The 19,440-nt window shown below is 37.4% G+C and overlaps 1 protein-coding gene across 1 annotated transcript in view; it reads left to right on the plus strand.

The window, feature by feature from the left end:
• The first annotated feature begins 887 nt into the window (after positions 1-887).
• LOC150080168 (uncharacterized) overlaps positions 888-19,440 on the plus strand; it is an 86,558-nt gene continuing 68,005 nt past the window's right edge. Inside the window, exon 1 of the mRNA XM_090381743.1 lies at positions 888-1,000. Coding sequence (XP_090237869.1) covers positions 961-1,000 — 40 coding nt within the window. The 5' untranslated portion in view covers positions 888-960. The remainder of the gene's footprint in view (positions 1,001-19,440) is intronic.

Consider the following 19,440-nt stretch of genomic DNA (forward strand, 5'->3'; position numbering starts at 1 on the left):
ACAAAAAATGGGCACACTTTACAAACGCTATAAACTGACGCCTCATAGTCTTAGATGTCTGGGTGTTAAGACAACAAAGCGTGCATAAAGCATGAATAAGGATAAAGGATGAAACATCACGAATGAGCATAAAGCATGAAAAAGTATGAATGAAAATAATGCATAAAAGCATTAATGAGCATAATACATGAAGAAGCATGAATGAGCATAAGGCATAGAAAAATATGAATGAACGTAATGTATAAAAAGCATGAATTAGCACAATTCAAGAAAAAGCATGAATAAGCACCAATACGTAATAAAGTATGAAAGAAGCATGAATAAGCATAAGGCATTGAAAAGTATGAATTTTCATTTAATTATGCCATCATTTTCATTAAGTGTAGAGTAAAGTAAAGTGTGCCCATTTCCATTTAAATTATGCCATCATTTTAGAATGTGAAATATCATTTTCGACGTTATTTCGTTCAAAATGAAGAATCAAACATATACCTGTACAGCAGTATCCAATAGAGGACAAATCATTTCGCAACATACTCGTTTAAGTCTCCAAAACACTACAATGAAAGTGTAACGCCAATAAGAATAAAATTCTGCGTTTTAAACAGCCTAAAATAAAATTCGTTCTCGACCTACAATTCATCATTAGCCCCTGTGACGTCGTAATACGTCATAAGTCGATTCAGTCTTCAGTATCGATGCTGCTCTGTGACAAATCATCCGGAGTGTTCGACACTTATCTGACATTTCTTAAGCGATCTACTCTCGTAAGTTTCCTCTTATTCCTTTCTTGCCTTCCCAGACGTCACCGCAGCCTTCGAGCAGCATATCTCCTTCCCCTATATAAATGGAGAGGTAGCGCAGATCTTGACAGGAGAACAAAACCGGGCGAGACGCTAGAGCACGCAAGAGAAAGTCTATCAACTTCCTTAGCATCTGAAACAGTACAACCGTTAAACCATGAAGGTGGCCTATATTTTGTCCATTGTGTTCGTTATCGGTAAGTAATGAAAGCTAGCATATTCGAATAGAATGAATATTATAGCTCAAGCAGCGAATTTTGCTTATATAGACAATATTAAAGATTGCTTCGCGTTTGTTTGTTTTTTTAACTGTTTCGTGTTTAAGCATTGAATTTTATCCAAATCATTCGAAAGAATGAGTTAATTTTAAAGATACCACATATTGAAATTCTACTTTTGATTTATACGGTATTTCAGTATCAATTTCCATTCTCAATAGAGAACTTCCCAAAATAATCGGGTTTTCTATTAATATATATTCAACGCATGACAGTTCCAGTGGGTGGGAAGAGACGGACACCTATATTGCTTAAACCAATACGTCGACATGTTAGTTGATGTTAGACCCACTTCGTTTTGTTTGCTCTTTGTTACGGTTGTGTATTTTATATTCCGTATTTCAAACAGACGGTGCTGATAAAGATTCAATTTTTAACTATCGAAGGGCAAGAACCAAAATAAATCCGTGGTAAAAAATCCTGACTGCACGCAATATGCACAAGCGCACAGTCCAGATTTGTAACCAATGTGACATTAATGTTTTAAAATGACGTTGTTTTAATTTGGATTGTAAAGTCAAAACAAGTATCTAAGAATGGCTCCATAAAAAGCTGACAGAGGTTTTTGAAGAAGGAATATATAGATTGCCGAAGCAATGGAACGCATGTCTAAATACCGAAGGTGACTTTAATTTTTTTAATAATTTTTTAAAAGCCTTAAATGTGCTTTAGTAGAATAGTCCTCACATATTACAATTATTATTGCTTGCACTTTTGCACGAAGATATCTGTTTGTTTTAAAAGGTTTCAGAACTACCTTTTTTAATCTGCGTTTAGAGAAATTTCTTCTTTTTCGTTTCCTCCTTCAGTATTTTTTGCGTTGACCGATGTAGTAATCATGGAATCAAAAGTTAAGCATGCTTTCTATTATCTGTATTCTCTGTCCAGATATTAATGTGAAAATACTCGTGGCTTTCTTAAGTCCTAAGAGTAATTCCTGGGACGCCAACGAGGAAAATGTTTTTTAGATCACTGGCAAGTAATTGAGGTCTTTGGAGATAATGTGGCTGTTGCTGTTATCCACACGGCTTTTAGATTCGCCCAGTAGGTATCCATGACGTTTAAAAGAGTTACAAAGTAAGCCTCAGCTACCAACTGCCCTCATTGCAAAACAATCAGTGAAAAGATACTTTCTCAGCAACTGACCATGATAACGGAACCAGAAGAAGGACACAAATTTCCTGGAACGAAAGAACCACCTTTTTACTTGTGGTATGCTGTGATACGGAAATTTTAATAAGCATAAAAGATTGTGACATTTCTCAAATCGGAAGCGAGCTTAGAAATTACCAATATCATCATTTATTTGTTAATTCTGTAATAATAATAAAAAAAATTCTTTTATTTTAGAACACGTCTATTCCTGAGGTTTTTGAACCATTTTTAGGGAGTACCTGAAAATTTATAAAGGATAATAAGGAACATATAGTAAGTGATACAACTTGCGAATGATATCACAATTTTCACTTTGGAGTAAATAGGCGATAAATTGGATATTAGCTAACAGTTTGGTTAGCTAATATCCAATTTAAAAAGCATAATTCATAATTATGGTTTATAAATTGGAAAAGCATAATTCATAATTCCTTAGCAATTGGAGTAATCGTGCATCAGGACAATGCTTGCTTCCACATTAATAGATAAACAGTGGAATGCATTTAGAAGATGAAATTTGAAACTCTAAAACACCCGCCATACAGTTCTGACCGTTCACTTTCTTATAGTCAATTCATTTTTGAAGCATATTGCTAGAGAGGCTTCACATTTCGGCTCACCATATGACAACATTTACAGTTTAAATTACTACGCAAATTTTAGATAATTACGTTTCATGTTTAATTTCTATAGCATATAATGGTCTTTACTGCATGAATGTACGAGTATAAAAAAAAATTCATTATACACACAAGCAGTTTCCCACTTACGCCAGGGGTATAGAAACATGGTGTTTTATTGTACCAACGACTGGAACTCCCACATCTAGATTTTAGTATTCTAGGTAAATTTCAAATTTTAATACTACTAATAATCGTTGCGGATATTATTACTATTGCTCTTATATTATTTCTCCCTGATTGGGGGTTCCACCTCGTGACGGGTATTGCTACCAAGTACACAGGGTGGTGGTTGTTATGTCTGGTGTTACTCTTGGTCGAGGAACTCGCTGACCATCGTACAGGTGTTCAGGATTGCGACTTTCTGGAGTCCTTGTAGGTGTTCGCTGGGAGACCTATTGCTGCTAGGCTGTTATGTAGGGTCTTTGGCACCATACCTGTGGTTGACACGATGATCGGGATTGTTGTTACTTTTTGCATATGCCACATCTCTATGATCTCCTGTCTTAGGTTCGTGCACTTCCTGATTTTTTTCCCCATAGGTTTTCTGTAGGTTGCCAGTGTTGGGTACCGCTATGCCAATCAGATAGGTAGCTTTTTCCTTCTTGTCCACAAGCATTATGTCCGGTCTGTTGTGCGGGATTTTCATATTTGTTATTATGGCGCGGTTCCAGTACAGCTTGTGGGTTGGGATCTCTAGTACTGCCTGGGGTTCGTACTTGTAGTACGGTACACTTTCTTCGATCAACTGGTATTATTATTATTATTTCTCCCTGATGGAGGTTCCATCCTGTGACGGATACTGGTACCAAGTGCACAGGGTGGTTGTTATGTCCATGGTTAATATTATGATTATTATTTAATTAATATGGATAAACATAGGCGTAAACAAAGTGTGGCAAAAAGTTCCAGGAATATCCCCGGTAAGGTGCTGTTGCCATAATAAACCATAACAGTGCCTTACATAGTACCTTAAGTTAGTTCAGTTTTTTCATTGTTTGCTTCAAAAAATTTGAAAAATTTACAGGACATGCCCGAAAGTGAAATTTATGGTTAATTTGAAGAAAATTCCAACCGAAATTTATGAATTGATATCGAAAGGACAAGTGAGTTTTCTCAAGATATATAGATGACGATTTGGACCCAGCCGTCTGACAACAGCGAAACTTATGAAAATGTTGAAAGGTGTGGAAACTTGTTCGTACTAATCGAAAGATCACACCAAATCTTTATCCATCCCCAATTGTTCTGCTATCACCAGAATGACAGCAGAACAATTGGGAATGGATAAAGACAGTGTTCGTCAAATCTTAATCATGAATCGGGAAATGAAGAAGGTATGTACGAAGGTGGTGTTAAAAAAGTTGAACCATGACGAATGACTGAGGCGAGAAGAGGCTTTCCTCTACCTTCTAGACAAAATTCAAGCAGAACCGAACTTTTTGAATCATAGGGAACAAAACATAAATATTTTATAATATAACTCCAAGACGAAACACAGCAAATAATAGAAGACTGAGTTCACCGCCAAAAAAATCACATCAAGATGCTCATGGTTTTCTTTAATAAAAAATATATACTGTCCACTCAAAGTTCATACCCAGATGGGAAACTATCAATGAAACAGCATTTGAAGGAAAAGGTTACCAAAAAAAAACAAGAAAAAGAAAGGAGTGGAGCGAATTGTAGCCAAAAAAGTGGGTGTTGTGACACAACAATGCGTCTGTTCACTCTACGTTATGGGTGAGGAAACTTCTGATGGAAAAATGGATCCTTCAGACAGAGCATCCGCCCAATCCCTTCCGAGTTTGTCTCCATCTGACGCCTATCTATTTCCCTCTCAGCGAAAATAACTTCGCTAAGAAGGACATGTTTTTGGTCTTTAGAGGAAGTTCAACAGAGTACGTCGAGACGCTAAAATGTCGATTAGTAAATGAGTTCCAGCAATGCTTCCAGTATTGACAAAGAATGGCTTCATATAATGCCGTCCAAGGAATTTACTCTGAAGAGGACAAAAACAAGTTCAGTTTTAACGAACTTATTGAATCATTCCTGAAACTTTCTAGCCACATTTCGTGTACATTTAAAATAGATACATCAATACGATAAAAAGATAAGTTTACATTAGATATATTTCATCAGATAGATAAATTAGTTCGTATTTCAAATAATTCAGTGCGTGAAAAATAAGGGAATAGGAGAGTAATTAAAGTGGCAATTATTTATTATGATAATCAGACTGAGGATCTATCGTGAGGTTAGATATTGTTTTGTATATCATTGATATATAAAAGAAATAGAATACATTTAAAAATGTAGTGCATCTATCAGTTACTTGTAGCAAATTACTAGCATAATATTAGTTTCTCTCTATATAACTAAATGGTTTTTTTTTTCATCGCTTTGAAAAGATGTTGACTGATAGCTATTGCAGGTCGCCTCGCTCTGTTGGTTTAGGACAGACGTTCCAGTTGTTCTACCATCCACCCCATTTGTAGATGAATGGGGAGGGAGGATTTGAATATGTAAATTAGGGGGAAAGAATATTTTTCTTCACTACAACCGCTCAAGATAAATGGGAAGTATCAACTGGCCTAGTTCGTAGTCCTTTAAAAGCAATTTTAACTGGGCTACAGATGTGCAAATCAGCATGGTTTGCTACTTAACTTTAAGAAATATTAATTAAAAATTGAAAAATACTTATCTAGAGAAGCTTTTGAGAAAAAATAAAATAAAGCCACAGATTCCTCTTGCTGTAAAGAAACCACCCGTAGTTTGTATTGTTAAAGACCAGTCTGTAAAACAGGACAGGGATTTCCCAGGGATTTTTTAGCCCTTCGAGCTGAATGGAAGGCTCTGTGGGACCTCGGTTATTAAGGACAAAATACTGCGGAAGACAGAAATATATTAGTCAATTCATTAACATATATTGGTCAGGCCTAAGGCACCTGATTTCCGAGTCTTCTATTTCTTTTTATTACAATATTTTATATATCCAGCACATAGTATCCTCACAAATTTTTATTATTATAATTTTGTTAAAATGGTTTCAGTTACAATACAGCAGAAGTCATAATGATTCTAGTTTTTAACGATATTGGCGATTTAGTGACTGAATAAACTTATTAAGTTTAGTCTGTTGTGTATGCACGAATTATACTGTTATTTAGTCAGGAAATAAGACATATCCGGTTGTAGATATTTTTTATCGCTCTCTTTATGTTTCAGATGGTCACGTAGGGGCAGAGGAGTTTAAAATTACACTGCAACAACTTACAAATATTTTAGGAGTACCATATTTTGTGACACGCGTATTCGATCAATGTCTTATATAATTCCATACCCGTACTCAAGGCTTCATTACGATAGTGTAACTTAGGTTGAACTATGTTGTACAATCTAGCATACCGGTTAAAGTTGCTCTCTTGCTCGACTCCAGTACATTATTTTTTCTCATTTTTTTTTTTATCATTTCTGCAAAACAGCCAAACTAGCCATGGAGTACACACAGTTTATAGACAATATACTAATGGATATGAGTTGGAGCTCGCATACCGCACGAATAGTTCAGCTTAGATTTATTTATCCATTTATTTATATTCTCATCTATTTTTTTAAAATATCGCAATTCGGGTTTAACAATGTATTAATAAGCCATGTATTGCAAGGAAGCCAATGGCTTTTTTATAAATAAATAAATTAATTAACAAATAATAATAATAATCGGACACAACCAACCACCCCTTGGACTTGGTACCAGTACCCGTCAAAGGGCGGAAAAAATCTCTTATAAAAAAGGAGAAAAAATATTTTTTTATAATAATAACAAATAAATGAAAAAATAATAAAAATATAATGGATGATATACAAAAAATAAAAGATATATAAAAATAGACTAATTATGTAATTCCATTCTTACGTTGGTAACTATCCAGTTGACCTTTAATTTGAACTTAAAATTTACCTTAAATTTCTTCAAACTGTCGGCCTCGACTACCTGCTGACTCAAGTTTTCCAGTAACTAACAACTATCGGATATAATGAGAATAATATGTAATATGATGGCTATCATTAAAGCAAGTTTCAGCTAATATTTATATATAGTATGCAAAACTTTAAATACTGGGTAGTATTTAATACAAATTATTAAAACGATGTAACAAAAAATTGTGCAACTGTTAAAAACATGCCATATGAGAAAGCAGGCTGCCTTGCTTTTTTCACAATGCAGTTCTGCCCTTGACTCTAGATTTCTAAGACTAAAGGAACGTATCTTTTCAATGCAACCTCCAGTTTTCCAGCTGCAACCTGAAAACGAACAAAGTCAACGTTCTTACGACCGATCAGTCACCTGAACTTACTTCCCGTAATGTGTAAGCGAAATTGGAAATTCACCTGAATCTCTGTACGAAGTAGGACATATGCCACAGAGGTTGCCGTCACCATGATAGCTGTATCCTAGTTATGGCACAGGTTCTTGTTGTACGCTGCTATTTCTCTCTCTTTTTTTTTTTTCGTTGTCTCTCTTTCCACTTCGTTTTCTCTCCCTCTCTCTCTCTAGATAAATCAAATATTAGTTTTTTCTTCTCCTTTTCTCGAAAAACCGGTAGATATTTTATACGTAGCAACAAGAAGAGCTAAATATAACTTTAAAATAGGACACCGGAAGAATATTGCAGTTTAATAGGGCCACAGAAAAGTGAGAAAACGGATCAGTGCAGTTGGACAGCTTCACTCTGTTTCCTTTAACCAGGAAAACAAATGTTTAAGAAAGCACGTAAGGGGAAATTTTCCATTATCCATTTCTCTTCCCCCAAAGAAAACAAAGCTATTTTCACAGGTAAATTTTTAATTTTTTTAAGCGAAATATTCTCCCAAAAGAAAGAACAAATTAATTTCCTCTAAGAAGATGGGATTGGTCAATAGTACGGGTATCATCCAAATCCTATAAAAAATTGAATGTGTGTTAATTCCTTGGAACTTTTGTCCTGCACTTCGATATATAACATGTGGAAGATGCAAAGATCACGGGTCGAATTGCACCAGCTACAGATCCAAGCAAATATTCTCGACTCCTTTATTTGCGTTTTTGAAATGCAGTGTCATAAGTATGTTATAAGGTCGATCTGTCTGCAAACAAACAGAAAGAAAAACTCGTTATGATAACTCTGTGCCCCTCACTGATTAACGGGGAAAAGTTCTCAGTCCTCACAGCATTAGGGAAAATTCATGCTCATTAAACAAGAGAGCTATTTTTAGTATAAACGTATATAATTGGTGTCAACGATGTAACCTACTACATATCTTCAATGTGTACCGTTTCAAGCTCATTCGTAAGGTTGATGATGATCCAACTGGAAATACAATAAGAATGGAACAGTTTGTTTTTTTTTATTAACTACCACATCATGCTTATATGTTGAGAAAGTTATATGAACAGTTTCATCAGGAATTCATTGTACGGTGATGAAAGTGTAACCCCCCTTATTGTAATTTCGACCAGTACTGTGATTATGTTAAACTAGTCATGATTAACTTTCATATTCTATCAGATTTCTTATCTCTGTAACTTAAATTAATGTGAGCAAGGACATATATTGGAGTTTCCATCGAGACAAGAGAAAGGATAAATCATCTCATCATTTATCATGTATTTCCCAAAAAAAAATTATATCTAGGGCGTATGAAAGTTTTACTACAGGAAATGTATGCATTTTTCACAGGAAGAACCAGTGACAGCAACAAATTGATGTTAATAGCAAACTGGACAAAATTAACGGCTATCGAAGGATGGTTCTTCCGATGTGGATTATTCAGTAGTTAGAATGTCTGTCTACACAATGCAAGAGAATGAGAATGCTCAACTGTAATACTGCATATTGCTTCTCGACCCTTGCGAGAGGCCTAGTAATTCTGTCTGCGCTATCTCCAAAACCCAGAGCCAAGCCACACATTCGTTGGCAATTTATTACGATATTAAGGATATTGGAAACGTTGGAGAGTCTCTCGCTGAATGTCTTGGAACATCCACAGAAGATTAATGGCCGCTCCACCGGAGAAGCCATTAATCTGTTCCGAAAGTAGCTCAAAAGGCAGTAGAAGGATAGAGACGCTCTCGAAGTCCTGATTTGCCACGCCGTTGATTTCTTTATGTGGAGATATTTGAAGCTGATTGTTTAACAAAACAAACCTAGGACAATCCACGAATTAAATCCACTAAAACAATCCACGAATTAAAAGATAACGTTCTAGATTCCATTCAAAAGAGGGAAGTTAGGTTAATTAATGACTCATCCTTCTCCACTGTTCCACTCTCTGTTTCATAGAACTAGGCACCTATGAAACAGAGAGTGGACTTTTTCTATACATATTACCACGAGTACTGTTCTTGTGAATTTCTAATTCTATTGCTATCTTCCAAACCAGTCCGAATACGTGCCGCAAGCAGTCAGCATCCATTCATCGTCCAAATTCACAGAACTTTTTTTTTCCCGTTTCTCATTTATTCTTTCTAATTCTCTTCTCTGGAGCAATCTTCCTTCACACGTATTTACTGGAATCTACTGAAATTCATTTCTAATGTCGATCAAATATCTTCTGTTTGTTTAACCTTCAACTCGTGCATGGTACTAAGTCCCATAATCCTGATAACTTCGTGTTTGAGGTTTTTATAAAAAAATATGAATAGGACTAGAAATAAGATATAGGAATAGTACTTATACGGAACAAGAGTAGGTATAAGGAGAAGCAGATTCCTACTACTTATAAATAGGAGTAGGTACACTGAAAAGTAGGAAAGGGCTAGCTACAATAAGAAGTAGGAATAGGACTATATGAAATAAGAAACTGCGATACGATTTGATATACAGCATATAAGAAACTGGAATAAATATATGAAGTATAGAGTGTTTTCAAGCCGAACTGCAAATACCCTTTTCACAATGGAATTGGTTTTTCGTTCTGTGAAGCTATAACAACGACTTTCTTCAATATTTCATCACTAATAAATATTTTTCTAAAGTGAAGCATATTTCTATTTGTTTATAATGCACTTCTCATGCAATGTTTTCGATAGTTATTCTTATTTCATCGCTGGATACCAAGCACCACAGCACTTGATAGCTCTTTTGCCCTATATTGCTATGAAGGCTTAATACGCTCTCTGATTGGCAATACACTTCTCGACAAAAGTAACAGAACACGAAGAAAACGTGGTGTAACTCGTGTTGCTTTCGATGAAGCGGGACAAAATTTGGTGTGGTGGTGGTGTACCATAGAATAACGATGAAATGAAGAGACAGTGAGAAACTTCGGACAGGTATAAGGGACATTTATTGGGTTTGTATAGGAATTATCAAAAAGGTCACATTTCAGAAGTCGATACAACATGCTCGGAAATATGGTCACATGATTTCAGGACGGCGTATAATCCCTTCCAACAGCTAAACAAGCCTGACAGCGGTGAACCATGCTCGATATAACGATGTCTACAAGATTCTGTGGCAACAAATCCCATTCTTCCACCAGCGCAGTTCGGTCTCACCAAGTAACCGAGGGTGGCTGCGCGGTTAGCACAGTGGTATCGTCACCGTCCTCCCAACATCGGGTGGAAGAGGCCGGCGTTCAAAAGCAGTCGATGACGCGAGAAACTTTAATGAGCTTTTTTTCAGTCCGTGACAGAGTTAGTCGGTCTCAAGCGTAGATAGCAAAGTTTTTTCCTCCAGAAACTGGGTTTTTTGCCGTCCAGCAAAACAGGCAAATCGACCAGAGAACACATGCAATTTACACACATAAATACTGGTATATGTAAGAAATTACCGGGTTACTCTAATATAATATAGTTTTTATAGCTTTTTAAGTAACCGAGGAGTTAACTGTCAGCGTGCAATGCGACCCCATATGGTGCAAGGAAGCCTGAGGCTTATGCTGCACCAGCCAAAAAAATTCACAAGTTACCCTGAGAGAGAGAGAGAGAGAGAGAGAGAGAGCCCAAAGTAGAAAGGAATCACCAAGAAAGAGAAGAATGATGATATCCAGCTCAGGATTCTAGGTGTGCCAAGCCCATACTCACCAGATATTCAATCGGATTTAAGTCTGGTGATCGTGTTAGCCACGGCAGTCGTTAGATATCTTTAGTTTGAAGATATTCCTCCACCACTTTGAACTCTATGTGCAGTGCCGTTGTCGTGCATGAAAAAAATGGACCAACCACACTTCTAAAAAGTGGCACATAAAGTTCGAGGATCTGCTCTCATTACCTCTGCGGAGTTACGGAACCCCTATCAAAAACATGAAGAGGGGTGCACCCGTTGATCATTATTACGCCCCAAACGTGAACACTGCCGCCACCATAAGTGTCCCTTTCTCTGATGGTGGAGGGATGGTATCGCATTCCTCGTTGTCTCCAGATGAAATAACGTCCGGAATCAGTTTATAGGCTAAAACAAGACCCATCAGGGATCAGATGTGTACCCCATTTGTCAGGGCTCCAAGTCACATGTTCATGGCACCATTTTCGAAGAGGTCTGCCGTGTTTTGGGGTTAATGGGATGGAAACCACTGGCTCCCTTGCGTAGAGTCTACTTGAATTTAGCCTTAACACGGTCCGGTTGGAAATGTTTTCACCTGTGGCCGCAGTAACCTCAAGAGACGGTTGATGGCAGGACATCGTAGGGTTCGGTCTTGCTGTTAGAGCCAAAAAGCGGTTTGTTCTGGTTGACGTAGCCCTCGGGCGACCTTGGCCAGCTCTTCTTGTAATGGTCCCTGTCTCCTGAAACTGCTTTAGTGCCGAGACGACGCTGCTGACACATTAAGACCTTAAGCCTGCGAATGCCCGGCTTCAAGTCCTCCAACGGTCCGCCATGTTGAAGAATCATCTAAACGACGATGACTTGCCATCCTGAGTACTGGAGTTGTGGCTATCCCACCAAAAAACGGGAATGAAATGATATGGTCTCAACTCGTGCTTTTATAGGCATGACTAATTTGCATAATGTACGGCTCTATGGGTTGGTTGATCGATTTCTATTGGATACTCGGAATTTGCATGCCAGGATGCCTATTATATCGAATATTCGCTTTCTGTGACACTGTTGACACTATCATGAGATGAGAGATGTCAGACTGGAAACGAAACGAAAATAATAATATAAAAATGCTTGTTACAAGCTTCAAATATTTGTTATCTGATATCAATTATCTTCTTTTGTAAGGCTGAACTGCTGTTGGTATTTAAAATCCACACAGGCTGCGGAAATTCAAATGACCCTCGATTCTAAACGATAACAGAATAGGATATATTCTGAAAAAATAGGGATAACAATTGCCATCATTTCCTTTCCAAGGAGGAGGAAACAACGACAAAGAATAAATAAATAAATAAATAAATAGAACTTTCACTCATATCTCCAGGAATTCCTCACACAGTTCTCTTTTTGCCATTGGTCATGCTTCATCAAGCAAAACACGTGGCAAAAGAACTAAATACAGTACTGTAAATTTTATTAATTTGCCCCGTATTGTACTAATGGGTTAATCCGCTCTCTGACGAGTTGGAAATGCTGTTGAAATAACAGTAATAGTAGTGATAGTAGTAATGGTAGTGTGCCATATCCCTAACATAATTCGTTAGGGATATGGCACACTATGCCTCTTTTTAGAGAAGGGTTTTTCGTTCACAGTAAACTAAACCTCGGTTTGCTTGGTTCATTATAAAACTAGAGAGAGAGAGAGAGAGAGAGAGAGAGAGAGAGAGAGAGAGAAAAACTACTAACTGTGCTACCCACGAGGGCTATAAAACCAGATTTTTTTTTAATTCAGAAAGAAAATAATTCTGCTATCTAAATTAATTTTATGGATGTGAAATCTCTTAGCAGCTTCTTTCTTTTAAATGGTAAAAGAATATATCGCAGAGCACACGAAGTGATATCCTCTGATGAAGTGTATGTGTGTGTGTGTGAGAGAGAGAGAGAGAGAGAGAGAGAGAGAGAGAGAGAGAGAGATGCTCGAAAGCTAATATAACTATCAGTACTCTGTAGAAAACGTAATATTATCCACTAATAATGGAGCTCAGTAATTTATCCTTCATTTTCTTGAGTCACAGACACTAAGAAAGAATATGCAGCATTTTGCGGATGGTGCTGCAGTTTTATAAACCACTGTAGTTACAGTAGACGCTTCTCACAGGTGTTATGCTATAATGTACGAAGTTGCTGATGCTATGATTATAAATCGGAGGATACTGAAAGGACAGAATTCGTGGGATACCTGGTTCCTGGGCAACGCGACGCTGTCACCCCTCTCGCTAGTGGACGAACCCACCGCTTGGCAGGTACATAGGACAGAATTACCGTGTACTGCAACTGACTTTGAAAGAGGGATGATAGTGGGTGCCCAACGCATGGATGACTCTATCGCGGATGTGGTACACTATCCTCGTTCAACATTATCATGAGTGTATCGGGAATACGACATTTCCGGAATACCATCTCATCGTGGACACCGCTGTGGGCGGAGAAAGGTGATGGATGAACGTGGCCGTCGACGTCTGTCTCGCATTGTTTCAGCCAACCGAAGAGCTACAGTGACACAAATCACCGCAGACTTCAACGAGGAAGGTGTCAGAAACGTCTCCACCAAGACCATCAGGCGATCATAAGCCACAATAGAATATGGGAGTCGCCGACCCACCAGAGTCACATTGCTAACACCATAACACAGGACTCTGCACTTCAACTGGGCGAAAGAACATCAGCACTGGACCTTGGATGATTGGAGACGAGCGGGTATCCTTGTCTGATGAGTCCCGTTTCCAGTAATTTCAAGCGGATGGGAAGGTGCGTATCTGGCGGAAACAGCACAAATTATGCACCCATCAAGTCAACAAGGAACTGTTTAGGCAGGTGGGCGGTCGGTAATAGTCTTGGGCATGTTCAACTGGCACACGTTGGGACCTCTGGTACGTCTAGACGCATCTCTGAACTGTCCAGGTTATGTGTCCATCCTTGCAGACCATCTGCATCGGCGCCTCCGTAGCCTGGTAGGCAGGAGTAGCACTGCATAGCACACGCTTCTTGATTAGACCGGGGTTCGAGCCCGTGGCCACCAAATACGGAGGATGAGGAAAGGTCAGAGATTGACCACCGCATATCCCAGGAGCAATATGGCCTTAGTTGCTCCCGGGATGCTCCTAAAAGCATCCCGGGAGCAACCTAAATAACAACAACAACAACCATCTGCATCCCTTCATGTACATCGTACACCCACAAGACAATTGACTCTTCCAGTAATGCGGACAGTGCGCTCCCCACAGAGGCGTGGTGAACATAGTTCGAAGAGCATTCCGCAGATTTTACCACCATGGAATGGCCTCCCCCATTCATCCGACGTGAACCCTGTGGAGTATCTCTGGGATGCTGTGGAAAGTTTCGTTCGAGCTTTGGATCCTCCACCCAGGAATGCGAAGGAATTATGGACAGCGGTGCAGCAAGCATTGACAGGAAATACCTGTGGGACGCTTTCGTGAACTAGTGGACTCAATGCCTCGCCATGTGACTGCCCTTATCCTGGCGAAAGGTAGGTATCCCATGATTTCAGTCCACTCAGACAACAAGTATAAACTAATCTGTCATTAAGTTACGAAAGGTTGGGTTGATAAGTAGCTAAGGCAAATTATGTGACTTTTGGTTCAGAAGGCAAAGAAAAGGATTTCTTTACTAAAGTTAATTAACTCTGGAAGGTTGGTCCACATTACATTCACACAGTAAGACATTTTTTTGGAACGGGGAATACTAGAAGGAGAGTTTATATAGCTGGGTGTTAAATGATCTCATGATAACTAACAGGATGTTGCAATAGATATTGTTAACACTAAAAGTAAATACAGCAGATGGGGCTAATTGAATCTGTCCAATTATAGTAAAAGACGCAGCAAAAAACTTTTAGCTACAATAAACAGAGCATCCTTGGATTCAGGGGATATTCCTGAATAAGATGTGCAAAGATCTCTCCTATTCGTAAAATGGAGGGATAAAAGAGCGAAGTGAGTATTTACACGTCTCTAAGTTTGAATTCTATAACAATAATAAAATCAACAGTTAGAGTAATACAGGATCATCTTAGGAGGAACAGTTAAACGGAAATCACAGCATGGATTTGTAAGATTTGTAATTTTTAATGTTGATCTTAGCTGACCAATCTGATTAACTACTATGATGCAGTAACAAAGGAACTTAATGCAAAATGTAATTTTGACATTATATACTTAGATTTCAGCAAAGCTTTTGTCACTGTTCCACAAGAAAGACTGCTGGATAAATTGGAGCATGTGGTAATTGGAGGCCAGCAATTTCTGTGGATAAGGGAAAGGTTCAGTTGTAGGAGACACAGTGTGGTTATTACCATACTCTGTCTCCTAAAGACCACTACTCTTCACGGATTAATGATATTGGTGGGGTCCCGCAGAGTTCGGTGCTGACCCCTAAGTGGTTTTAATATTTATTAACGATATTGATATAGATATATCAAGTTTAATGTCTGAGTTTTTTGATGGAACAAACGTGTACTACCAACAAACATTAAGGTCTTCAAAAGAATCAGAATAAATTATTCAAATGGGCTGGAAAACAGTAATTGAGGTTCCATATTGATTAATGTATCGACTAGTAAGCATACTGTAAACAGGTTTTGAAGCCGCATCTTGAATACTACAAACAGGTTTGGGTTCTGTAAATTATAGTGTCTGGAAATTAATAAACCTGATTAAACACTTTAATCAGATTTCTGTTAGGAGATTGAAGCGTTTAAGACTTTAAATGGTTATTTATATATGTATCTTGTATGTGTTAAGTACCAAAGCAATAAGGATATGAGATGTCACTATATTGCTTCTGCAAATATTTGCCTGCTCAATTTGCCGGTTTGCTGGACAAAAAATAAAAAAATAAAAAAAAAACATAAAAATTCCTCCTTTGATAGGATTCAAACTAGGGCTTTTTCCACCCTGTAAGGGAAGAACAGTGATTATATCCACTTGCCACCCGCAAGGACCCTTAAGACATCTTTACTCGTTTTCAGATAACACACAAGGGATATAAAATTAAACTGAGGAAGGAATGTTACAAAAGAGATCTGTGGAAACTTGTTTTCACTCAGAGAGTAACTGATTGTTGGAATAAACCTCAAGCTGATATTATGGAGATGTGTAGTTCAAAGAAGGATTATTAGAAGGGATTGGCAAACGAAATATGTATCTTTTTGATTTTTATGGTGGTGCTATTTGAGCTGCTTCTTTACATCGTTTTACAACTATTAACACTAATACTAGCAGTAAGTTATTAATGTTATTCCTTTTCCATTCAGGGAACCAGATAAAGAGAATGATGCGTAATTACATTACCTATAGATTGAACGAGTTACTTTGAAAAAACAAACATATCCGTTGAAAGAAACAGTTATTGTTGATATTCAGGCGTATCATAAAGTTTAGGCCATGTTGAGCCAACTTGCTGAACAAAATGATACTTGTTTATATGTTTTGGCCATTGTTATCCATTGCACCCATAGCTACAGGATGCACTGTGTCAATTTATGTGGATTTTATTTTATTTTCTAATTTATCTTACTTGCTTTTGAACTGTTTTATCTTTTTTTTTTGTTTGTTTTTTGTAACTGTTCGTAAATTCGTCTAGCGCCGTGTCCGGTCTCTCGTAGAGCAGCGTATGGAGAATCGGAGGACGATTATGGATGAATTAGTTTTACTTCAAAAAATTTTAATGTCGTTCCCTCCCCTTTTTGTATTTTGCAACTCGAATGTATTTTCATTTAATTTTATATTTTTCGCGTTAGTAAATGTAAAATAAGACTTATCCTCATTGAGATGACTAAATAAGGGTATACACAAAATTTTTGATAAAACCTTCAAAAATGGAAACAAAAAATTTCCGGGGAGAGGAATTGGGGATTTTAGCAAATCTAAAGGGGTGGGAGATGAGGCGAAAACAGTTAAGAACTACTAGTTTAAAATTGAAGTATTTGCTTTACTGTCAACAAATTTCAGATTGCTCCAGCAGCGAGTGTTATTTTCAGTTCGAAACACGGGGCTTCACCAAGGGACAGCAAAATATAATGGAGTTCCATTACATTAAAACAATATTACAAATTTATTGACAAATTGTGACATGTATATAAGAACTTTGATTAATATCCTTATCGGTGTACATTGTACGACCAAATCCAATTAGTTAAATTCTGAAATAGGCAATTGTAAACAAAAACACTGACGGTATCAAAGCACACAGTCTAAACATTCAATATAGTTAAAGTGAAGGGTAGCTCGATCCAAGGCCCCACTACTTACGAGAACTATTCCAAGAGGCAGACCTCTATTTTTATGGACGAGACCTGGATGTGACCGTGGATGGCTGTGGAGTTCCCTTAACATATCAGGTGACTTGCGTTTGAATTCCAATAATACTATTCCTTTTCCCATCAGAAGAGTTGGACGAAGGAGATGTTGGTCAAGATGCTGATCTGCATCTTCTGTCCGAAAAAGCTTTTTGGGATCAATTTGCAGGTGGTTGTATAAAAAATGTTATGTTAGGACTATTCTAGAATTACTTCATCTACTGTGTGTATTATGTCTATAAATTGCTTTTGTTCTCTGTTCAGTTTGCCTGTTTTGTTAGACTACAAAACTGAGTTTCCGCGGATAAAACCTCGCTGTCCGCTCCTGAGACCGACTAATTCAGCCACGGAGTGAAAAAAGCCCATAAAAGTTCATTGGACCATTGGTAGGATTCGAACCTGGACCTTTTCCAGGTTCTTTTGGTGGTGGGTTTAGATCCTTTAAACAGAAATTTACAGATCTGAATAGTGTAAGAGAAACTCCGCGCCATCGAACTTTCCATTATGGATAATGAGTATGAGACTTCAAAGGATTAAAAGGAAAAAGTAATCCCAAGTGGGTCACGGAAAGAAATGTTAGCAGCGGCGTCGAAATGGAGCGTTGGAAGTCAATCGTGGTATCGTTAGCAAATAGACATTAAATTTTAGGGCTTTGAAACCTGAATTCTCAGAAATTTTCTGATGGTGAATAACTGTTTCCGTATCTTAATTGGTGCACGCGAGTTGTCCAACTGTTTCAAATTTAATTTATACTGTAGGAAGTAGGAAGAAGTAAGTGATGTTAAAAAAAAAATTAAGAGGAATGTGTGTGAGATTTCTCTTCCTTTGGTTTATGGCTCGTGTAATTAAAGGCTATAATCATCACTGTAGATGTTTTTCTCCTCATCCAAAATAGGAAGTTACTAGAAATGATTCCCAATAATAAAATCGTTTCCCACATCATTATGTGAATCATTAAACTTTCCGACATTAATTGGGCTGCATTTTCTATACGATTATGTGAAATGAAAATAGTTCATTACACATGGGTATTTGTTTTGAATAAGTGTTCATGCTTAATTTTCACAGAATTATTAATAACATATACATAAGAAAGCTGTTTTACTCTTCACATACTCAAATGTCGTAAAACTCAGATAATTAATACGCGATAGATGGATTAATAGATATTACTCTTTGTACAAATCTAAAAATAAGTATAAATAAGCATGTAATAGGATGCAGTTTAAAATATTAGTATTAGTAATGGCTATATGGTACAAGGAAGCCTAAGGCTTATGCTGCACCAGTCTAAAAAAAAAAAAGAGAGTAAAATAATAACAATAATAAAATTAAATTAAATAAATACTTAATAAATAATAAAATAAAAGGAAAAAGACAACCTATGGATTTCCCTCCGCCGTAGGTAACTATCCAGCTGACCTTTGAATTTCTCCAAACTTTCGACCCTTTTGCAGATCTCACCAGACGAGTTACCCATCTTTGGACCCTGTGTGATTTCTTCTTCTTTCCACGTCTGAAGAAAGCTCTGAAAGGCAAGCGTTTCGCGTCCGACACAACGATGAGCAGGGCCACAACAGAAGCATTTCGCAGTCTTTCGAAAAATGGCTTGCAAGACGCATTTAATGCGTGAGTACAACAGTGACGAAAGTGTATAAAGTTCAAGAGAAAATATTTCGAGAAGGAGAAATCCACAGAAGATTCAGATGATGACAAGATAAGATCTTGCACCAGTCCGCGAATTAAGTGATCACCCTAGTATAAAACTTGTGAAATTCTGTACCTCCCACCTAGCAGAAGTTTTCTGATTTTTGGTCCGTCGAAAACCCCAATGTGGATTAGCATCATTTGTCTTAGATAATATTCACGTTATATCGAAAAAGCCATCCTCTTCCTCTTTATCTATGGCCATAACAAGCTGTTCCTGTTTCATTAGTCACAAATTTACATTTAGAAGTGGCAGAAACACTTTGCATAGAGACATAAGTGCTCATTGATGACATTTTTATTACAGGTGTGAGATTAGTTCATTTTGTTTGTTTCAAATTCATATTTGAAATCCAGAAAAGTTTGTCTGAAATCCACGTCTTTCTAATCCCATTTGAATATGGATTTAAATTT

The sequence above is a fragment of the Mastigoproctus giganteus genome, chromosome 9 (genome assembly GCF_048544385.1).
Source record: "Mastigoproctus giganteus isolate SK-2022 chromosome 9, ASM4854438v1, whole genome shotgun sequence".
Lineage (NCBI taxonomy): Eukaryota > Metazoa > Arthropoda > Arachnida > Uropygi > Thelyphonidae > Mastigoproctus > Mastigoproctus giganteus.